The sequence below is a fragment of the Prunus persica genome, chromosome G5 (assembly GCF_000346465.2).
Source record: "Prunus persica cultivar Lovell chromosome G5, Prunus_persica_NCBIv2, whole genome shotgun sequence".
NCBI classification, from domain to species: Eukaryota; Viridiplantae; Streptophyta; class Magnoliopsida; order Rosales; family Rosaceae; genus Prunus; species Prunus persica.
The window spans coordinates 2,003,296-2,027,942 of NC_034013.1; the positions used below are offsets into that span (position 1 = coordinate 2,003,296).

The window sequence follows — 24,647 nt, forward strand, 5'->3', positions numbered from 1 at the left end:
TGAGAGACACTGTTTAGAGTTCCATACGAATTTTTTCTCAACGATCCAAACCATCTATTTTTTAAGTCTACATTCATAGATCATTTTTGCAAAAAAATTAGATAAATCGGAAACTGTTTCGATATCCAATTGTGTCCTACAAAATCAATGAACATGGTACTTCAAGAAAGTACTAAAATTTCGATGACTGTCAAATGATATTAGTGAAATATACTGTGAAGTGTGCCCTGCAAAGATATCCCTCAAATAAGAGATCCCTTAATAAAATTATTACATTTTGCATGTCACACACTTGAAGAATTGACAAAACTACAGGCCTCCTTTTACCCGAATGGCAAACCCAACCCCGACCACCTCCGCTGCCATCCCGCAATTAGCTTCTGTATACAAATATTTGTAGAATTCTTTTTAGCTGTTAGATCTATTTACATCCAAAGGGTTCAAAATAAAAGTTAATAGTACTATGTTAGTTTCTTTTTTTTCCTCACGATATTACTCTGTTAGTTTGATAGGGCATTTGTGTGTGTTCGTGGCCACGTTGATAGTATTTTGATATCAGAACTCCATATGAAAATAAACCCAAAAATAAAAATAAATAAATAAGAGAAAATTGACTTCTTCACCCTTTTACCATTGATTGAAGAAATCAACACCTTTTCAGCAGTTCTCAATATTGGCAAGAAATATAATTTTTTATTCCTATTTCCATCTACGCCACAAAATTGACAAGGGTGCCTCGGAACTCAAGTATGAGCCCCATACTTAATACAAGAGCTATGTTGTGGGAAGACACAGAAAAAATACTTACAAGAATCAGAACTGTTTCTGTCAGGATTCATCATCACTGCTCTCAACAAGAACTAGATGCTTTTTGCTCTTTAGCCTTTTTGAGGCTCTATTTTCAATATCTTGATCTTCTTTGGCATCCTCCGGCTGTGTTGAATTTGCATACGTATTTACTTGCTCAAGTATTCTACTTCCGTATTTCTCTGCCTTGAGTTTTCCAATTATATTCTCCAACTGCAAAGGAATGAAATACGTTTTTACTAGATGGCACAAATTGCACAAAATTTTGAAAAGGCAGTTAAGACATATATATAGTAGGTTTTGTTCCAGAGACAACTATACCAGGCACAAGCTCCCACTAACTTAACACGTTGATGTAATATGGCTAAGAATATATTGAATGGAAGAGTAATGTTTACGAAACGAACCAGTTCCATAGAATTTGGCTTCTGGGCACTTATCATATTGATTTGTTGAGTCGAGAGAACAGAATGCGGGAATATTCCTCCATGAACTGAGGAGAGTTCCTTTCTCAGCTCATCTAGCTTCAATTCCAAACCAGAGGAAGCACAACTGCGTTTAACTGATTTTATACCAGCTACTTTATTTTGTCCGCTAGAAATTTCAAGTTTAACACTGCACTTCCCTAAATGTGAAAAGACGAGGGAATGATGCCAATTAGAGCATAACCAGAAAATAAACCAAAAAGGAGTCAACAGTATTAAAACACTTTTCTTTCTTAATGGATACACATATGGGCTAGTCTTGAGAACAGAAGTAGAAACTCAGTGCAAAAGGGATGGAAAACAAAAAATGGCTCAATACTTGTAATGCTCACTGTTAGAATCCTTCATCCATAGAAGGGTACAGGTAAAGGCTGTTTTGCCAACTTCATCAACAGAACTAGTACGTAAAAGCAAACTATATTGACCGAAAAAATCAAAAAATTTGAAGCAAACTATTAACTGTAGTATTACTTCAAACTAAGAGTAACAGAAAAGGCTACTCTTGATTGTCATTGTCAGTATCTTAAAGGAAGCATGAAGAGCACAGCAAAGTTTGTGGCCCTCTTAGAAGTGCGTATTTCTAGAAATGCCAAGAATAATTATAATAAAATGAATAAATAACAAACCAAAACAAATAACAAGAAAAGCAGTAATCAACCAACTTATTGTATCAGCCTAGAAGTTCCAAACCTAACTCTTCCAGGTAGGCAGTATTGGTTCCTGATTGTTACAATCTTATTTTACTTCACAATTCAGTATTCTATGGTAAGAGAACCCTTTTTTTCTTGGTTATATATATATATATATATATATATATATACACACACATACAATTTTAAATTTTCTGGAAAATTTCTTGTAATATTAACTAAGCATAATGTCATTGGGATAAATCATCAATCTCTTCCTTTTACTAGACTGATCTTTTCTTTAAGGTTCAACATTGAGTAGGACGTTAGCATGGTATATCATGACAATGTTAAACTAGTTAAGATTTTTCAACAGAACCAATTCAGATAGGGGTTTCGACAGTGCTGTCCAGACAAAGGCACCAGTGACGCTACAAAAATGTTATTATTCTCAATATTAAATTCCTCAAAACTGAAACTTTCAGAACGTAGCAATTTCGATAATAATGGAGTTAACATAAAACTAATATCTGTGTCAGAATATGGAAATACAAAGAGAAACACTGGAAAATCAAACATAGATTTTCAGTACACAATGGTTATATGGTACATCTTTCGAGGGAAAAAAAATCATTCTTACCATGCAATACTTGATTTGCCAAGGGTCCTATTGTTACATATGCATTTGTGGAATAAGCTGTATGCTGAAATTCTTCTTTCTGCATCGAGAACAGAACATACTTGAAACAACCACATCATGCATAGTTACAAAGGGTCAACTAAATTAATAATATGCCTACATCAGATTTAACAGATTGCATACTTTATAGAGAGAAAAATTAGGAGACAATCTTTTTGCCTTTAAAAATTTCAATCACTTATAGGTTGTTATACAAGAGCATTGCCTACTGTTTTGAGTTGTTCAATGAGAAAAAAAAAGAGTAAATAACATACATCAAGCAAACAAATTTCTGGGCAAAAACAGACAAATGCACAAGTGAAATTGCCAATGCTTTGGGTTGGGCAGAGTCAAAGTTAACACAATTTAATTTAATTTAATTTGTTCAGGTAAGATACACATGTTTTCTAGGAATAATTCAGAAACTTCAAGAAAATACCAGTATTATAAGGGACCAAGGAATTGATGCATTCAAAAGTTTTGTATCAACAATAAAGGACTAGCTCATTGAATATTTTTATACAAGTTACAACCAGTAGATCCAAGAAGCTTTAGTTGTTTATGTGTTATTTAATATAGGAGATAATAATCTTTACAGTCGTGTGAGTTTAAAGTATTTTGGCGGGCCAGGATTAGAGTAATTAAGGGCTAGGATGCTATGGTTGCTGTAACTGTTGTTTAAATACTCTTTTAAAAAGATATAGTACACAGCTTCTTTATACAATTTTATCAAAACTTCCAGATTTTAGAGATTTACATCTATCTTTTATTTTTTTTTATCTTCCCTTGAGAATTCAAGGTCCTAGAGAGGATTTCTCTATTTTTTCTTTAAAGTGCATCTGCTAAATCACCCACTCTGCACCTTTCAAAACAACAAAGAAGTGGGCAATGGGGATTGGAGATTTAACTTAGGACCTCCTACAACCAGAGCTCTGATACCATGTGGGGCAATCACCAGACCCAAAATCTTAAGGGATTAGGGAATGGGCCAAAATGCATATCAAACTAACAAATATTAGTTAAAACTTAAAACTCAAAATTTTCCATATTTTCATAAAACCAGCTAGTAAAATTTGGGAACAATCAACTTTTAAAAGGTCCAAAAGTTAGGCTACTTACCAAACTTCTGTCTAATATGAGCTTTATGACAAGCTGCTCTATTTCCTCCCTCTTTAGCTCAGAACCTGAGTATTTCATACACCAAAAATAAGTTTCCATTCTATGAATAATACAATATTATAGCGGGGAAGGTTGATCAACACATTGAACTAGCAAGTGATCCACATTAAAATTAAAATGAAATAATGTACCAAGACTTACTGGTATTAGAAACATTTTATTGATATGTGGTGTCTCTGAGCTAATATGGTATATTTCCATCGGTACCAAAAATCTAAGTTAAAACTAATTAAATTATCAAGCAATAAAACATACCTAGTTCCTTGTGCTTTGCTTTAATTTTATCAACTAATTGCAACACTGTCAATCTCTGATCATTTTCTTGTGTATCTTGCAGCAAAGAAATAATAAGCTTCGCATGACCTGCAAAGCACACCAATGTTATGCATCAAAGATAACCGTTCCAAGTGAAGAATATGCGCGCACATTATTTTCATGAAAGACTAAAAACTAAAAGAAAAGAAGAAGAAAAAAGCCAGCTGATGATATAAGCATTTAAGATGGGTGACCACAAATAGTTTTACCGAATGAATGAAAATTGATAGTTTAATCAAACAAGACTCTAAGAATTCTACATAAGAAATTGCAGTATTAATGTTATATGGCAATGCTTATCCCTCACCTCTGAAAACAGAAGGTTGAAGGGTATTATCAAAAGGTTCAACTGAATCAACACGTACCACAACTAAAAACAAGGACATGACATTTCCATGATGTTCCAAAATGAGCGAAATTTTAAAAAGTATTTTTCTCACTACTCAAAACAAACACATTTCAAATTTCATCAGGTTGTTTGGCATACCACCATACTAAGGAAATCCTGGAAGATAAAAGAAAAAATCCCAGGCATTTAAGCAATGAAATTCAGTAATTTGACGATTCAAATTTCATCAGGTTGTTCTGCATACCACCATTCTAATGGAAGCCTACAACTTTTGATTTGTCATTTGGGAAGAGGAGTCCGACTAATCTAGATTTTGTTAATCTCTCCCAAAGGTTAATCTAGTTTGCCTTTTCAGAATAAGATTGTTACCCTTTTTATCCTCGAGCTTATAAACCTTAGTCTTCCTCCTTTTTTGGTGCTTACATCATTTTCACAACTAAGGGGCTTACATCATTTTCACAACTAAGAATCCATAATCTTTCCTTGTTGGCAACAAAATGCAGTCATGCATTATACACGGCATTGCTAAAATGAGGAATCTGACCATTCTTACTCAGCTATTTGGATAGAGTCGTTGAAGAATTTTTAGGTTGTCCTGCGGCGGGAGGAGCTGGACTACTTGTCGGAGAGGGTTTGCGTTTGGGCTTTTTTTCTTTTCCTTCAATATTTTCTGACTGGAACACGGCTGTGATTTTTAGTTTTATCGTTCTGTATTTAAGACTAGCGGATATCTTGTCCGCTTTATTGTCATGACATAATGGAAGACTAGCAGAAAACATAATTAGTGATGACAGTAATTTGAGTACAAAGTGAAAATAACTAGACACACAAAGTGTAAATTCTCATAGACAAAATGTAATAGGCTACGTGGAAGGAACAGACTGAAATTGCATAGGTAGAAACCACAAAAAGAAATGAAGCTACACCAATGTCATTAATGCATAATATAAAATAACAGACAATTAATAAAGGATTGTACTCTTTTGGAGAGAATTCAGAAAAACATACGAGAGGCATCCACTTCTTTAACCTCATTTGAAAATGCACAGTTGTCACACATCCCTGAGATAGCATTGATTGCATTTATATTAGAGATAGGCAGTTGTAATACCAAACTAACTAACTGTGTCCCCATGAGTGCATATGCATGTGCTTGTGAACACACGGACTAACTACCAATAAAACAATGGTACCATTGCAGTCCTGTAATGGCTCAGCAAAATGGCGGAAAAACGAACTACGGCGACATTGTCTTTTTGACTGCAAGAGTAAAGAGAAATCGATAAGACTACATCTTATGCTAGATTAAGCACAAGTATTGCAGAAATTTAAATGTATCCGGCCCAAGGCTAGAAATGTTAGGAAACTAAAGGAGGTATGACTCTCTCATCATGATGCAATGAGTGTAATTGTTATTCAGTCCTCATAAGTATGTAAACTCAAAAATAAATTCAAATCAAGAGAGAATATGTTTTTTTGTGTGGAAAGGATCACATGTTCAACATCAGAAGAACAGATCCATAAATTAAGGTGCTTGTTCAAGCAAGACAAAGGGTAAAATAAGTATTTTTTGTCTTCTACGTACTTTTAGAAAGGGTAAAATTATAATTACTTGTTTTTAAGGGAAGATGGAATGAGTATTTTGGTTGGTGGCAAGCACCACCTGTATTTTTATTTCCTTTTTATTTTTTGTGGATAGTTCAGATTCGTTTCAATATTGACAATAATCAGGCACTTCTATGACGCATCAGTTTAAAGCTGAGTTGAAGCTTGTGGCCTGCAGAAAATGTGATGCTTAAAATGGAGGACACTACCTGACAATATCGTACTATGTCATAAAGGTTCTGCAATCCGGAATTTTCATAGAAGACCATTGAACTCTGCTCAGAGAAATGTCAAATTCAAAGATTACATAATCTTCTAGGAAATTGTACAGTTATGCAGTGGTGGAAAATAATACCTGCCTAGGAACATCACCAGGTCTAAAGTAAAGTAGGCATTGAGAAGGGAGTCCATCTCGTCCAGCTCGGCCACTTTCCTGGAGCAATGAAGGTTACAGAAGGGATAAAATTAAAGAAATATTTAAGTGTAGCTGGAAAGGCACAAAACCTGGTAGTATGTTTCCATCGATTTACTTAGGCTGTGATGGATGACAAACCTGACTACAAGCAGTTACCAAGTATTAAATATAACAGCAAAATAAGACTTAAAGTGTCCATGTATGACAGACAATGCACAGGGACATAACATAAAAGAAGAAAGCATCAATTGCATAAGTTTTTCTGTCTGGGATCTTTAGAAAGCATCAATTGCATAGGTTTTTCTGTCTGGGATCTTTAGACTTTGAACATTAGACCGACCTGACCCCCATCCACCCATATGTGAGCTGCACCATGGCTTAAGATACGTGGCTTGCAGAAGTTGCACGACATATGACGGTTTTCTAACATATAAAATGGTTCTCATACTGAACAATTTGAAATTCTGAATTATTTTTATTTATTGTATTCAAAACTATCCTTTCTTTATCTTTTTTTTTTTTTTTTTTTGAAGAACAAAGTATTTCCATTGAAAACAAAAGAAAATTACAACATAGGGGACAAGGCAGTTCCCTAAACTACAGCAAGGATGAAAAATCAGCCATTCATATAGTATCGGGCCTCCAATTTACTATACACATCAATATTGTTCTACGTGCGTGTTCATGAAAAGCATGAATTAAAATAGTTTGTTTGAAAACTGGACTACAGGTTAGATGAGACATCTGCATAAACCAAAATCACACACCAAGTACCCTATAAACAAATTTTTGCGAAGAAATGAAATTTATTAAGCAAAAGAACACGGAGGTGGATAAGGCAACCACAACCGAAGAACACAAACAACACAGAAAGAAACAAACAACACCTACCCCTCCCAAACTAACAGGGAGGAACAAAACCGAAAAACCACAGAACAACACACCCCCCAACCCTCAAATAACCGCAGCTGCCATATCCCTCCTAATAGTGAAATAAGAGTAGTCTTTAAAATCGTTTGTAACAGAAGCCCACAAAGCTGCCCAGTACTTAACTCTATCCCACAAATCACTCACTCCAACTCCCTTATAGTCTTCAAAAATTCCCCTATTACGCTCCATCCAAATGTTCCAGAAAACAGAGTGGACCAAACAGCCCCATAAGGTAGAAGCGCACTTCCCCGATCCCCAAACCACAAAGTCAGAACAAAGGAAATCAGAGCACCCTTTTGGAATCATCCAAACAGTCACCCTTTTGGAATCATCCAAACAGTCCCAACCTCCCTCCACAAAAGGCCCCAAAGACTTGAGGAAAAAGGGCAATGTAAGAAAAGGTGGTCCACACTCTCCTCACAATGCTTACATAACACACACCAATGAGGAGACAGATACATAAATGGTATTTTCCTTTGGACAAGATCCGAAGTGTTAACAAAATAAAATCCATTATCAACCCAACCCATAACACACCAAAAATAAAATTCATTGATTGAACAAATTAAAGCATGATAAAGTTTTAGCCCTACGGTCTAAAAGTAGTGTAAATTATAAATCAAATTGAAAAAAAAAATCTTTATAAATTCTTTATAGATTATGTCTCTTTTCAAAAAATTAAAATTAAAATTGAAGCTTCTAGCTAAAAGCTCTTTTGTCTTTGGTTTAAGATATGACATCAGAAAATTAGATACCTGTTTGGGATAGAGAAATTTTTAAGTGAAATAAGCATTCAATAATCTATTAAGTTTCTCTCAATTCAGTGAATATTTTTGCACATTCATAGCTTTATGTACAGTACAGAGATTGTAGATGTGTGCGCACGCGAATGTGTATATTGCGGTAGTTTGGAATATCTTGGCCTGTAAGCATGATGGTTTTGAGAAGGGATTTTTGTAGAAATGTCACCTGAACTTATACCTCAGTTTCAATTTGTCACCTTAAAGAAAAATTTAAGAGAAATGTCACTTTAATTTTTCAAAATCCATGATTTGTCATCTGACTTTAACATCATCCAATTTTCCATCCATTTTTAAGGGTATTTTAGTCTTTCCATTTTCAAGGGTATTTTAAAAATGGAAAAATCATTGTAAAAGAATTGTATATCTTTTAAACAAGAAAGGGGTTGGATTTTGAGTGGGAAGCTTAAGTAGTTTTAAATCAGGTATCTGAAAATTTTAGACATGCTCAATGAACACCATAAAAAAATTTATACATGCTTAGAGAGAGAGATAGATATAGAGAGAAGAGGAGGGGAGGAGTCTAGTGCAATGTGTTTTGGGGGTGAGTGGGGGCTGGGGTGGGGGAGAAGGGGGGGAGAGAGGTCTCTTTTTTCTTCTTTTTTTTTTTCCTTAAAAATAGAAAGACTAAAATACCCTTTAAAATGGATGGAAAATTGGATGGTGTTGGTCAGATGACAAATCATGAATTTTGAAAAATTAAGGTGACATTTCTCTTAAAGTTTTCTTTAAGGTGACAAATTGACACTGATGTATAAGTTCACGTGACATTTCTACAAAAATCCCTTTTGAGAAACATCATGCTTAATCGATGACTCCCAATGAATGTTTTCAAACGTTAACACGTAAAGCGAGGCATTTTATCGAGAGCCTCGCTGCGAAGCCTCTTATGCTTAGAAATTTTATAATGGAACATATATATATATACAATGAGCTTCGATTGAGGAATCCCTAAAATAACTTATTTGAGGGACACCCTTGTAGGGCCCACCATACATTGTAATTCATTAATCCAAACCGTCTATTTTGTAGATATTCATTCGAAGATCATCTCTACAAAAAATCACTTGAATCCAATATCATTTGACCCCTCAATTAAATTATTGAAATTTGAGTACTTTCTTGAAGCACCGAGTTCATTTATTTTGTTGGACACCATTAGATGTCTAAATGGTTTCCAATTTATCTAATTTTTTGTAGGGATGATCTATGAAAGAAGACTTAAAAAATAGATGGTTTCGATTGTTGGAAAAAAAATTTGTAGGATACTCTAAAGGGTGTCCCTCAAATAAAATTATTTGAGGGATCTTTAAATATATATATTGCAAACATATTGTCCAAAGCCTAGGTTCTGAAATTCCCAGCTTCCCTTGAACCCTAGATGTCGAAAATGGATAGGAATCACATTTTGTATGCCGAATTCAATAAATATTATATGGGTTGTTTAATTTTTTAGTGTTTAGGAGGTTGAATGTGGGGAAATATTGCCCTCCAAGAGAGAAGAAGTCATGCACAGCTGCTGGGAGAAAATGGATAGCTAGCTATCAGGTCTGTCTAACTGAGATACGGGTTTAAAGTTTTTTTATGAAAGGGCCAAAACTACTTAGTTTGGGCCCTGGGTGCTTTGAAAAGAAAAACAAGACGCCTAGATCTATTGCTTTTGCGCCTTAATTGCACATTCACACCTCCAGCACCTTGTGTAAGCCTCAATTACGCCTACATGGTATTGCCCCGTTGAAGCACGTGCCTATGAAATCACTGCTCCTAAATAGGTGTCAAGTTCCAATATGATGACTAGAAAACCACCAAATTAATCAAGTCCCCGCATACTGTTAAACTAGTATGCAAAGTAGGATATTTTAAATTTCTATAGCAGAAGCCATATACCCCAAAACAAAACAGTTCATTATGAAATACTAACCATCTGGTTTGTTGATTCCCATGCCAAATGCTACCTGGAACACATATGCAAGCTAAGGTGTAAGGAATATCAATTGGCAAAAAAGAAGATTCTAAAATGAATAAGGGAACTGAAAACAAGCATACCGTGCCAACGATGACTTGTAGTTTTCCATTACTCCACCTGTATCATCAACATACAAAAGGGGATCCAGAAAGTGACTAAACAAAAGAATATATGTCGACACATGACAATGAATAAGCATTCAACAAACTAAATAAATAACTTCAAAGAAAGGCAGAGTAATCTCAACATCCATAACGGTAATACTAGTTGCTGAGAATAGACAATAAAGGGTGACAATTGAGTTTAAATAGGCTTTCTGGAGGAGGTGAGATTATTTCCATATAGAGAGGATGCAAGAACATGGTGTTTAGAGACTTTTGTAATCGGCTGAGACCCATACCAGGTGGTTCTCTGTTTCTTCCTTTCAGCCTGATTTAGAAATCTAAGGTCCCACCCAAGGTTAAGGTTTTGGCTTGGTTGGTGGTACACGGGAATGTTAACACCTGTGATTTACTCCAAAGATGCAGACCAAGATTGTTGTTATGCCACATTAGTGTATTTTATTCATGAGTGCGGGGGAGAGTGTGGATCATGCTTCTTTGTCTTGCCAGTTTAGCTGGAAATTATGGTGCTTTTATTTAATGAGATCACTGTTAGTTGGGTGGCACCAAAAGACTGTTTTTCTTTGCTGGGTGACAAACTTTATTGGGTGGGGGAAAAAAGACTAAAGTAATATGGGGCTGTATGATGATGGCTATGAATTAGGCTATTTGGTCGGAAAGAAAGCAACGGATCTTTGATGATGCTTGAGGGTTGGAAGTGGAGGAGGTGTGGGATAAGGTCAAGTATTGGGTAGTGCTTTGGGCATCTGTTTCTCCTTTTTTTTCATTTTCTTTTTAAATATAAGACACATAATTTTACTAACGTAAAAAAGCTAATTATAAAGAATGAAACAGGAATCCACAATCTGGGAAAGAACAAGTAAAAACAAGAAAGTACAACTCAAAAGGAAGTACAATAGAACATGCTCACTAAACAAAAAATTATACTCTCACTTCAAAGCTGCTAACAATCCAACATTATAGAAGAATCAGCATAATCCTTAAAATCAGCCAAAGACCGATGCCCATAAAGCTGCCCAGAACCTCACTCTATCTCAAATTTCTCTACCCCCACGCCCTTATAATCCTCAAAGATTCTTCTATTGTGCTCCAACTAAATGTTCCAGAAAACTGCGAACAGCAAACAACCCCATAATGTTTTAGCTTTCTTCCCCCTTCCCAAATCCTCAACCAAATGATTTAGCTCTCCTGAATTTAGGAACACTTCTCTTTCTGACATTATTCTAGACTTCAAAGCTGTAGTGTCATCCATATTTTTTGGTTTGATAAACTAGATGTAGCTTGAATTCACTTCTTCAGTGTACAACCTCTCAAAGAAACCAATCACTTCATCCTCACTCTCAATTATATCACTCTCCATCATCAACTTATTCACTCTTATGCCACTACCTGTTCTCTATGAAGCACAAATACTTAAAATGTTGTGGATATGGAGTAATACTCTTCTGATACAGCCAAATAGATGTCTGATACTTCATTCGGGGTATTGTCCGACTATGGCACTAATACTTTATTTATTTATAAAAGAAACATAATTTTATTAAAGACTGAAAGTTAATTACAAAGAGCGGATAAGGAATCCACAATCTGGGAAAGAAACCAGAATTTCATATTTGTGACACTTGGGGGTGATGTAGGATATGGGTGAATTGAGTGTTTATGTATTTAGCGGAAGCCAAAACAATGGAAAACAGAAAATAGAACGAACAAGGAGGTCTGGAATCACTCCAGGGGTTTGGCTTCACACCAAGAAGTCTCCAATCTCTGGAAAATAAACTTTAATTAATATCTCAAAAACTCAACTCCATAATGAATTACATGAGAGGGGTATTTATAGCAAACTAAAACCTAGAGACAATAGGATAAAAAAATCTCTTGCTAAAACAGAAATTCTAACCTAAATAAAATAGGAAACTTAGAAATCCCACTGAAATCTGGAAAACTTAAAAATCTTACTAAAATCTGGAAAACTTAGAGAACAAGTTAGAAACTAATCGCAGGAACAAAAAATTGTCAGATTTAAAGACCAATTTAAATGACTTCCTCTTCCATCTCTTTCTTTTGTAAACCCTAATGGGTTTGACAAAGATGTCCTCATCAGGGGGATAGAGAGAAGACATCCAGAGTTTCAAGAAATGTAACTAATAAGAGGTTAAATCCAAGGTAAGCTTTAGTCAGCAGCACAAATAGCCCAGTAAGATTTTGTTCCCAAAAATAGCATACTTTGATGAGAATTAACAATAGTGATGCAATTTCCTCAACAAAAAACAAAAAACAAAAAACAACAGTGATGCAATTTCACTGTACAGTCACCCAGTAATCATATTATGAAAACAAATTTACTGCAAAGTATCTACAATGAGTGAACAACATTACCGCATATGAACATTTTCACGAGCATTTACATCCATGTCTGCATGATAATGAAGAGCTGATATTCCTCTCTCTCGCAACTCCTTTGCAACCTAAGATCATAAATGTAAAGTAATAAATACCAACCAAATTCGGGCATTATACTTCAAAACTTGCTTATCCTACAATCATTTCTGGATTTTTTTTCTTTAACTATATCTATCATGTTTTTGACAATTTTGGAAGGGTCAACATTGCCAACTCCCCAGCTTAAATGCAATCTGACCGAAACGAGACTGCCAATTCCATGAATGTATAGCCGTGCTAGGTAATACCAGCTTCATTTATTTTTACCTTTTTGTATGAGGGGCAAGGGTTTTCGAGGTGTGGATAAGGAAATAGTTTAATGGATTTGTGACATTTGATTGAAAAGTACAAGAATGGTTATAGAAGATTGTAGAGGGGAGAGGGAGCCGTTAAGGAATATAGTCTGCTTTTGGTCCTCTATTATTAGGGCCTCAAAGTCTTCAGCTATAAACTAGAAACAAATTATGTGACAGGAAAATAAACTAGAAGCACAAACCTGCTCACATTCCTTTCTAGAAAAGCAATAAACTATGCCAGAATCATTATGTGAACAAGAGTCTCGGATGAATTCTGCGATTTCATCAACCACCACCTTGCCAACTGAAGACTTCTCTCGTACCTAATGAATAAGGAATTATGTCTGCACTCTTCAAATTCAAAGCGAGCAACTATGAACAAATAAACAAACCATGTAAAAGAGATTTGGTCTGTTGACTGTGCTGACAAACTTTACACATCTTGGAATGTGGAGCATCTCCATCAGATCACTTTGGACTTTCTGGGTAGCAGTTGCCTGCAAAATAGACGACAAGAACATCAACTCACCCAAAATTTTGAGATTAAAACAAACAAATGGATACTTTATTCTTTTCGTTTCTCTTTATAATTAAGAAATGGAGATGATATCCTAAACTGCTTCTTGCACTCCCATTACTGTCATATGAATTGATAGAAATGCCCCAATAGTTGAAGGACTTTATTATCAGAGTTCTAAACACTCAATAGCATCATTGTGCCAGATTGAAAGCCAAAACAACACCCCTTTTATCATGCTTTCCTTTGCTTCTGACCAGTATTCAACAAATTTTTACCACAATTTTTATTATGAAAGAAACTAATACAATTGGGATGAATGAGATGTCCATCAAAACCAAAATAGCTCCCTTAGCACAACGGGAAAACATCAAATCAAAGCCTGAACTGCCGCATCGCTTGCTCCCTCAAAAATCTTTATGTTCCTCTGATGCAGAATGCATATTATTAGTTTTCCTCTTATTAGTTTTCCTATTATTAGTTTTCCCGATTCTTAAAGATTCCTTCTTGTTAAAGGATCTCTTATTAGTTAATTTGCTTTCCTATTTCTTAAAGTTTACTTTTCCTTTTCCTAGACTAAAAAGGGTTTTGCCTCTATAAATAGAGTTGTTTGTAATCTTTTAAGGCATACTTGATTAATGATAAATTTCCTTGCTTTAAACTCTCTGATTCCTTCCCTTTCCCTTCGTCTCTTCGATCTCTAATTCTTCTCCTTGATACCTTATTTCTTCTCTGTTCTATTGCTCAAGCGTGTACTCTAAACTTACGGGCTGTTTACTCTAAACCTACGGGCTGTTCTACATCAATTGGTACTCAGAGCCTTCCCTCGCTTTCGTTTCCGTTTGCTCTCTCCCATGGCGCCCCAAACCGTGGCCAGCCTTTCAGAACGATTTCATGCCTTCCAAGACAAAGTTTCTGACGATATCGCTGGCATGGAAACCCAACTCTCCAACCTCAGCATTGACCTCAAAGCCGAGTTGGTACAGGCTCCCACACATCGTGCAAAGACGGACCTGGCCATCACCAAACTCCAACACTCCGTTCAGTTGCTTATCAATCACTTTCGGGCTGGACATGCTGAACCTTCTTCTACCTCCGCCTTGCTCTTGAGTTCCTCTACGCCACCACCAAAGAGTGGCCTTCTGCCCAATCCACCGGTGGATCAAAAACTCAAGGCCGTGCCATACGGCATGCCTCATAGCTCCACTGGGCTCTCGCTTGATGATCCCAAGGCTCAATTGGAGCCCCCCTTTTCTTTTGGGTCTCTGGCACCGCCCCATTATACCCAACACACAACGGGCCCTTCAACAGTTCCACATGATCACGGCACTCATCCCCCTCGCCATTTTGACAACGATGTCATTCGCCACATCAAGCCTACCGCTCCTACTTTTGATGGTCTTGGGGATCCCACGATGTTTCTTGATTGGGTTCAAGCCATGGAAGATTATTTCGCCTGGTACGATTTGACGGATGCTCATAAGCTTCGCATTGGTAAGATGACGCTACAAGGAGCCGCTCGACAATATTGGAATTTCGTGGAAGCGCAACTATACCAATTTGGACAGCCGCCTGTGACTCTGGGACGAGATGAAATTAAAGCTTCGCGAACAATATCTTCCCACCTTTTATCGCCATCAATTGTATGACCAATTATGGACCCTTTCACAAGGAAGTTTACCCGTTACTGAATTCCATGCTCGTTTTATCGAACACAAGATACGTGCAGGGATTCGTGAAGAACCCGACATCCCCATGTCCCGCTTTATCCATGGTCTTCGTGACGATGTCAAACGTGAAGTTCGGAGGTTCCGTCCGCATACTTTGGAAGATGCATATTGCCACGCATTGGAAGCTGAAACTTTTTTGCGTCCACAACGTCGATACACAGGGCATTCTGGGCACTCTTCCACTCTTACTCCAAACCGTAGTGCTCCTAGCTCTAAATATGGCGTTGCCGGTCCACTTGCTCCTACAATACCTGCAACAGAAAAAGGACCAGCCTCATCCACGGCTTCTCATATCGAATGCTATCGTTGCCACGCTAAGGGCCACATCGCCTCCCGTTGTCCCCATAAAACTTTAACCCTTGGCTCCCTCCATGAAGACTCTTGTGTGGACGAGTATGTGGAGCCCCTTGAACCTGTTTATGATCCAGAACTTGATAATTGCTGTGAGGAGGAGGCGTTTCACCAACTGAGTGTTATGCGTTGTATTTATTCAACACCTACATCTCCACCTCCTGATTCATGGAAGCATACAAGTATCTTTCAAACCTATGTCCCTTGCGGTACCAATAGATGCCAACTAGTTATTGATGGGGGAAGTACGCTGAATGTTATCTCTAAAACTGCTGTTGATCGCCTTCACCTTCAGGCTGAGCCACACCCTCATCCTTTTCATGTTGGTTGGGTTGATAAAACCAGATTACCTGTTACCGAAAGATGTCTTGTTCCTCTTCAATTGGGTCCCTGTCACGAGCAACTTTATTGTGATATCTTACCTATGAGTGTCGCACATGTGCTCCTAGGCCGGCCTTGGCTTTATGATCGTCATGTGAAAAGTTGCGGCCGGGAGAACACCTATACTTTTCAACATGAAGGAAAGAACATAACGTTAAAGCCTTCCAATCCAGCCATCAAACCAACTAAGAATGTTCCAACAAACCTGTCAATTAAAGAGAAGACTTTGGAGCATCGATTGAGTATTTTTATCACCTGTAGACTTTGCACATGAATTGCGAGAAACTGGTGTGGTCTTTGCCCTCTTGCTTAAATCGGCAACTGACTACACCACTCCTCTTGCCGAACCCATACAACAGCTCCTCACTGAATTCTCTGATGTCATACTTGATGACTTACCCGATGACCTACCTCCAGCGAGAGAGATTCAACATGCCATTGACCTTGTTCCTGGTTCGCAAATTCCTAATCTCCTCCATTATCGTATGAATCCACCTGAGCGAGCGGAATTGAATCGACAAACTCAGGGATTGATGGCTAAGGGCTTTATTCGTCATAGCTTAAGTCCTTGTGCTGTTCCAGTTCTCCTTACCCCAAAACAAGGATGGCTCCTTGCGAATGTGTGTAGATAGTCGCGCCGTAAATAAAATTACAGTTAAATATCGTTTCCCCATACCGCGACTTGAGGATATGTTAGATGATTTGGCGAGTTCCCAATGGTTTTCAAAGATAGATCTTCGCAGTGGCTATCATCAAATCCGTATTCGTGAAGGAGATGAGTGGAAAACCGCATTTAAAACCCCTGATGGCTTATATGAGTGGCTTGTGATGCCCTTTGGCATGTCCAATGCACCCAGCACGTTCATGAGGGTGATGACTCGTGTGTTACGACCTTATATTGGTAAATTTCTGGTAGTCTATTTTGATGACATACTGATATACAGCCGCTCTCGGGAGGAACATCTCGAACATCTTAGGACGATATTCTCTACTTTACAAAAGGAAAAACTATATGCCAACTTAAAAAAATGTTCGTTTCTTCAACCTGAAGTTTTATTCTTGGGGTTCAATATTTCTGCAGCTGGGGTTAGCACAGATCCTGCCAAGGTAGAGGCTATTATTGATTGGCCAACACCCACGACTTTAACAAAGGCACGCAGCTTTCATGGTCTCACCTTTTTTTATCGACGATTTATTCCAAGGTTCAGTACTATTATGGCACCAATAACTGATTGTATGAAACAAGGAGCTTTTCTTTCGACCCATGCGGCTGCTAAGGCCTTTAAAATTGTGAAACAGAAGATGACTCAAGCGCCTATTCTTCGACATCCTGATTTGACCAAAGTCTTTGAAGTCGCATGTGACGCTTCCGGAGTTGGGATTGGTGGTGTGCTTAGCCAAGAAGGACATCTCGTAGCACACTTTAGTGAGAAACTTAATGAAGCAAAGCAACGTTATTCTACTTATGATAAGGAGTTTTATGCTGTGGTACAAGCACTTCGGTATTGGCAATATTTCCTACTGCCAAACGAATTTGTGTTGTATTCAGATCATCAAGCTTTGAAATATCTCCACTCTCAACGAACCATTAGCAGTTGACATGTTAAGTGGTCCGAATATCTCCAGATCTTTACATTTGTTTTACGACACCATCCAGGCATTGACAATAAGGTAGCTGATGCCCTTAGTCGCGTGGCTACTATTTTGCACACAATGACAATTCAGGTAACTGGGTTTGATCGTATTAAGACTGAGTATTCATCTTGTCCAGATTTTGGAATTATTTTTCATGAAGTTTCCAATGGTAACCGTCACGAGTATGTAGACTTTATTACGAGGGATGGGTTCTTATTTCGAGGAACACAATTATGTATTCCCCGTACTTCTCTCCATGAATTCCTTGTTTGGGAACTACATGGTGGCGGCCTCGCAGGACATTTTGGCAAAGATAAGACTATTGCCTTGGTGGAAGATCGTTTCTATTGGCTGTCATTAAAACGTGATGTTGCTCATCTCATCTCCCAATGCCGCACATGCCAGCTAGCTAAAGCTCGCAAACGTAACACAGGTTTATATACCCTTCTACCAATACCTCATAAACCATGGAAGGATCTTAGTATGGATTTCGTGCTTGGTTTACCTAAGACGAGTCGCGGCTATGACTCTATCTTTGTCATAGTTGATCGTTTTTCTAAAATGGCACATTTTCTGCCTTGTGCCAAAAATACTGATGCTTCTTATGTGGCCAAGTTATTTTTTAAGGAAGTAGTCCGTTTGCATGGCCTCCCTGTCTCCATTGTTTCTGATCGTGACGTCAAATTTGTTAGTTATTTTGGAAGACTTTGTGGAAGCTTTTCGGTACTACTTCGAAGTTTTCTTCTGCTTTCCATCCCCAAACAGATGGTCAAACTGAAGTGGTTAATCGCAGCCTTGGTGATTTACTCCGCTGTTTAGTTGGGGATAAACCTGGCAATTGGGATCTCTTGTTGCCTGTGGCTAAGTTTGCTTATAACAACTCAGTTAATCGAAGTACCGGTAAGAGTCCTTTTGAGGTGGTTCATGGATTTTCTCCCCGATCACCTGTTGATTTAGTTGCTCTTCCTGTGGCTGCCCGCGCCTCAGATTCTGCTACGTCGTTTGCTGAACATATTAGGCAATTGCATGATGACGTCCGTAGGCAGATATCCATGCACACAGACACTTATAAACTGGCAGCCAATGCTCATCGTCGTGAACAAGAGTTTCAGGAAGGGGATTTTGTTATGGTGCGGGTTTGTCCTGAACGTTTTCCTAAGCACTCTTTTAAGAAGCTTTATGCTCGTTCGATGGGTCCTTATCGTATCATTAAGAAGCTTGGGTCCAATGCTTATTTGATTGAGTTGCCTGCAAATATGCATATCAGCCCCATTTTCAATGTTTCTGATTTATCTCGGGGCACCTTTTCTCCACCTATTTCTATAGATGTTGCTCAAGGTTCCAATCCTCCTATGTTGCCGCGTATTCCTTCTACTAGTTCTGTCCCTACAGATCAGATTGAGGACGTCTTGGATCATGAAGTTGTGGCCTCGTCTACTGGAGGTTCTACCCGTTATCTGGTTCGTTTGGTTGGAAGGCCTGCTATTGAGGATACTTGGATTACAGAAGCTGAATTTTGCCAGTTGGATTCTACTCTTCTGCAAAGTTATCAGGATGCTCTTCATGATCTGGATTTGGCTGCATCCTGTCCTCCCATCATCCGTACTTACAAACGACGTCGTCATCCATAATCTTGGTTTACTCGTCAGTGTCGAGTTCTTTTTCAATGGGGGAGAATGATGCAGAATGCATATTATTAGTTTTCCTACTTCTAGTTGGATTAGTTTTCCTTTTATTAGTTTTCCTATTATTAGTTTTCCCGATTCTTAAAGATTCCTTCTTGTTAAAGGATCTCTTATTAGTTAATTTGCTTTCCTATTTCTTAAAGTTTACTTTTCCTTTTCCTAGACTAAAAAGGGTTTTGCCTCTCTAAATAGAGTTGTTTATAATCTTTTAAGGCATACTTGATTAATGATAAATTTCCTTGCTTTAAACTCTCTGATTCCTTTCCTTTCCCTTCGTCTCTTCGATCTCTAATTCTTCTCCTCGATACCTTATTTCTTCTCTGTTCTATTGCTCAAGCGTGTACTCTAAACTTACGGGCTGTTTACTCTAAACCTACGGGCTGTTCTACATCATCCTCTCCATCCACACCACCCAAAAATTTGCTATTACAACATATTTCCCTAATACCTAAATCCACCAACAAAATAGTTAGTCCATATGTTGATTAAGAGCATAAGGACTAACTGAGTTAATGTTCACAAAAGGTATCTTTGATCATATTCTTATTAAAAAAAACATACATCTGTGATCATACACTCACTATGTCACTTCATTCATACTCAGAGTAGTTAGTTATAATCAGCAGTACAACATGCCCACAACTTGCAATATCTAACCTGTTTATAAGGAACAAAGGGTAGTTTAAGTTCTATTAAATTTTGTGGGAATTTTAAATTGGGCCTGTTTGCCTGTCCATGTTCTAAAATAGCAGGAGTAGAAGCAGCTTTTCGGGAACTGCGATAATCCCTCCCCTAAAAAAAATATAAGAATTAAGGATAGATAAATAACTTACAGTCAAAGCAATCACAGGAACATTGGGAAACTGAGTCTTGAGGATACCAAGACTTTTGTAGTCAGGTCGAAAATCATGACCCCACTGGCTGCAGCAATGTGCCTCCTGTAAAATAAGCCTAAAGATTAGACACTAGAGAGATATGCAACCAACTTAGTAAACAATTGTATTAAATAAAAAATAAAAAAACCATTTAGGAGGATGATATCCTAAAAGCTTTGATGGGCAAAATGAACATATGTTACATATGACACACTCAAAATATAACACATTAATACAAACAAACAATTAACAGTCAAAAAGGTGGGAGACATGCCTAATAAAAGTAAGTCACATCCTACTCAGCCCATGAAACTGGCACAGTAAACAAATTGGTACAAAACCCCACGATATCAAATACAGAGAACAAGCTGAGCTACTAAGCTACATGAAGTGTGGAGGGCACCAATTACAAATCGAAGTTTGTGCCTTTCAGAACAGAATATTTGTGCAAATCACGAAGAAACCATCAGTTAACATCATGAACCTGCCCTCAAAATTAAAATTAACAACCAACATACAAGTGCATAAATATTCAATACAGCATTCTAACATTTGTTCCAAGTATTCAATAGCATACACGTAAAACTTACTAAATAAGCATATGACATGAACTTAGACGATCAAAGTGCAAGATCAAGAGATTTTTTTTTCTTGGCCAGAAGAAGAAGCTACTGTGTATCTTTGGTGTTCCCTGTAAGACAAAACTTCGTCCTGGTTTTACTCTAAAACATCTTTCAGTATTGATCCCCATTTTGGAGGTTCTTTGCACTAAGAGACACCACTAGACTTAACAGTACCAGTAAGCTACCAACGATGCTAAATTAGCTAGCCAATTATAAGTTTATAATCCATTATGGAGCCTTCATGTCAAAATTTAAACAACTCTGTCCATAATATTATTCATCCACCATCTTCTAGAGTGGAACTCTAAGAAAAGCTCTCACCAAGCTGAACATATAGGTAGGGAATGATGTAGAAAATTGCTGACTTGTAACTAAAGAATGAACTTCAGTTTCTATAATTCTTTTCCATTTGTATCGGAGGATACCCTAATTCTAATACTAATTTTTCAAACATAGTAGCACGTCTAATCTACACATGGTCATGCCAATAATTGAAAATGCTGAGGAAGGATAGGTATCCGTATACCAGATAAAGATCAACACGTATTGACCACAAAAAGGAAGATAAAACCAATATTCAAATATGCCTAGTTTGACATTAAGGTATAATGAAAAATTGAAGGTGGCATACTCACATCAATAGAAATGAGAGATAGACGACCAGCATGATGGCACTTTTCAAGTTTTGACATAAACCTCTTACTCTTTGATATCTTTTCTGGAGTCACATACAATATTTTCAAATCTCCTTCCCCCTTTTCAAGGGCCTTGTATATTAACTTCTCCTCCTCCTTACTAGTAGTTGATGTCAACATATGAGCTGGAATGCCTAAGGCTGCCAAACCCATCACCTGAAGCAATGGTAATTGTGAATAATCTGATTAAAATATTAAGGAGACAGTTCGAGTAAAGTGAAGAATAGAATTTAAGAGAACCTGGTCCTGAATCAAAGAAAGCAAAGGACTAACAACAAGAGCAACTCCATCACGAAGAATTGCTGGAAGCTGGTAACAGAGGCTTTTGCCGCCACCTGCAGCCATAATCACTAGAACATCTTTTCCACTCATGACAGCATTGATAATCTGACACCAATTAGCCACTATCAGTAAATCTACTAACAGAGATGGGAATGAGAAAAATAAATTGTACTTACAGAAACTAAAGGCAAGCCAATATAATGCTACAACTACTCAAGAGCAATCAGCAATACCATCAAAAGAATCACACCTCGTAAGGGATAAAGATAAACCATTGACAGCTCCAACTACCATATTCGTCCACCACTTGAGCCAAAGCCAACATGGTTGATCCCAATGGAACTCTCACTATGGATACTAAAAACCAATACTTGTATTGGAATACAAAATTAAATCATACATCAAACTACAGTTCAGTGAATCAGCAATTGGCTCATACATAAGATTCTTAATTTCCAAGGATTAGGAATCTTTGGGAAATTTTATCATTCAGTTGTACTCTTTGCTTTCAATAAGACAAGTATTCTACAAAGCATCTACGGCAAACCAACTGTTGGTCTGAGTGTAGGGGATTGACTTTTAGAATTACAAAAGTACTGATAGGGTAATTAGTTGTAATTACGTGTAGTTTTTGTACTTGCCTTCTTTTTATTTTTCGAGTAACCGTTTTATCCACCCTTTTGAAGGAGAAGTACATACAGAATTTATCTCAAAATATTCTCTACATGTATCACAGCATCAGAGCCTACAACAAAAATATCTAGGATTTTTACTTCTTACCCACCCGTCAGTCCCTGCCCAAACCCTGGCTTTCGGTATCTTAGTTTTTGCTACCCTATTTCTCTGTGACTTTTCCAGCAATTAGTATTCTACCCATTGCAATGGTCACATCAACCTATTCTGAGGAGAATACAGCAGCCGACACTGCTGGTTGCCACCATTGCCCCTATTTTTCTTTCTTTTTCCTGCCATTACTACTGTTTCTTCTCTTCCTGCATTTTCCGCAGCTCCTCCAATTTTCTTACCGATTGATTACTACTCTAGTTTTTTCCTACTAAATTTGAGAAGATGAGTGATGATCGAGTTATCAACTCTACTTCTGATTCTTTCTCCTCTAGCCTGTCAATCTTCATGTCTTCAACTGTGACAGTGCAAAGCACCAATATGTCCATTCAGATCACAATTAAGCTAGATGGTCCAGTTATTCTGTGTTGTCTGAAGTTGTAGAGATATACATCACCAGGAGAGGGAAATTGGTCTACTTAACTGAAAAATTACAGAACCAACTGAAACTGATGAGGGGTTTTACTATAGATTTGTAAAATTATTGTGCACTTATGTTCAATGTTTCACTAAAGCTCAAACATGATGTACTCAGAACATCTTACTTACAAACAGAGCTCATGCTTATTGACCACTTGCACAGGAATTTCCGCCTTAAGTGAATTTTGAAGCACAGTCTCCCCAACTAACCTGACTTAAATCATGAATTTATTCAACATCTTACAAATAAGAAGGTGATATCCTAGGGCAGTGTGTAATAACATCCTTCTTATTTTGAATTTTTTTACTAGAGAGCTTACAATTTAATAATATCAAACAAAGTAGCTGAAAATTTGAAAAAGAAAATCCATAGGCCGAAGTCACCTCTCGCTGATTTGCACGATATGCGGATATGCCAAATATATTGAACCTAGTATCATCAGCTTGAGAATCCCACTCAAATGGCCCAGACCAGTCTTCCACAGTAGTTGAAGCGCCATTAACAGGATAACCTGATTCTTTACATGCTTCAAGTATAGCCTTCAATTCAGATTGCCTTTCATATAACCTCTCCTGTTGGTCAAGCAATATCTTGATTTGGTCTGGGAAACGAGACATATGCATAAATCACACTGTGCTCTGAATATGAAAGAAAAAAGTGAAAGAGCTTCTGTAACTCATTCATGGCGGATTCTATCAGAATACTCATATCTTTCTTACTGATTTTAAATCAGAAAATACTATCTCCATTGATTACCAAAACATAAAAGTCAAATGCATTAAAAGCCTAAGATACAAATTAGACTCGACGAAACGAATGCCAATAGTAAGAAACTTGAAGCATGAGTTGAACCTAATACAACTATAAATAAAGGGCAGCCTGGTGCACGAGGTACCTAGCAGCAATAAAATGACTGAATTTCATACTCTCCTAGATTCCTCTGGAATTAATCCATCAATATTTTCAGAAAACAGCGGCTACACTAACAATTATATGAACAAACTTAACATTTTGCACTCAAATGTCCTCCAGCATTAAAAAAAAAAAATGATTGAATTTTACCCAACTTCAAATAATGCCAATATACTTTCCCATTAGTCAACATTCTTCATGAACAATTATTCCACTTAAATACTTTTTTTCTGATTTATCAGAATCCTCAGTGATTAGGTTTCAAATTAAAGCTAAGAAAATTGATATCACGCCCAAAAAAAAAATAAACGAGAGAGAGAGAGAGAGAGAGAGAGAGAGAGAGAGAGAGAGAGAGAGAGGGCTTAGGATAAGCACCTTGGACGCCTTGAATTTCAACCTCAACGTTTAGCAGCTCTTCTGCTAATATCTCTTCAGTTTCCATTTCAAGTCCTTATGCGAGAGAGAGAGAGAGAGACTGGGAACAGCGAGTGTAATGTACAGTTTCAGCAGGCGAATTGTGGCAATTATAATTTACAAATTATAATGGAGAGTTTCTTCTGGGAAACAAGGGAGAAGTGAAGTGCTGCTTCAACTATGTTTAGAGCAACTCAAGCAAGCGACTGCAAGCATTTTAATGTTTTTTATTTCCATTTTTCCCAGGGCTTTGTTGTAGGCGCTACC

General features: G+C 37.3%; 1 protein-coding gene across 2 annotated transcripts; it reads right to left on the reverse strand.

The window, feature by feature from the left end:
- Positions 157 to 24,587, reverse strand: LOC18777829 (mediator of RNA polymerase II transcription subunit 34). Of its 2 annotated transcripts, XM_007208808.2 has the most exons (21): positions 24,342 to 24,587; positions 23,438 to 23,655; positions 21,749 to 21,895; positions 21,449 to 21,664; positions 20,149 to 20,253; positions 13,409 to 13,513; positions 13,217 to 13,339; positions 12,658 to 12,746; positions 10,240 to 10,276; positions 10,115 to 10,148; positions 6,553 to 6,605; positions 6,404 to 6,481; positions 6,258 to 6,323; positions 5,637 to 5,703; positions 5,452 to 5,505; positions 4,035 to 4,142; positions 3,720 to 3,784; positions 2,562 to 2,640; positions 1,215 to 1,432; positions 809 to 1,020; positions 157 to 380 (listed from the first exon to the last, which is right to left on the reverse strand). In XM_007208808.2, exons 1-20 carry the CDS (start codon positions 24,406 to 24,408, stop codon positions 829 to 831), a joined length of 2,121 nt encoding a protein of 706 aa, XP_007208870.2. In that variant the 5' UTR covers positions 24,409 to 24,587; the 3' UTR covers positions 157 to 380; positions 809 to 828. The 2 variants fall into 2 exon arrangements, with proteins under 2 accessions (XP_007208870.2, XP_020419745.1); XM_020564156.1 differs by lacking the exon at positions 157 to 380 and having other exon boundaries at positions 603 to 1,020.

What these genes read in the sequence shown, in the direction of transcription:
- LOC18777829 (XM_007208808.2), bottom strand. Translation starts at nt 24,408, where the DNA reads ATGGAAACTGAAGAGATATTAGCAGAAGAGCTGCTAAACGTTGAGGTT. An exon ending in TGAAATTCAAGGCGTCCAAG is followed by an intron (nt 23,656 to 24,341) that starts GTGCTTATCCTA and finishes CTCGTTTCCCAG; the next exon opens with ACCAAATCAAGATATTGCTT. An exon ending in AGCAAAGCACAAGGAACTAG is followed by an intron (nt 3,785 to 4,034) that starts GTATGTTTTATT and finishes TGAAATACTCAG; the next exon opens with GTTCTGAGCTAAAGAGGGAG.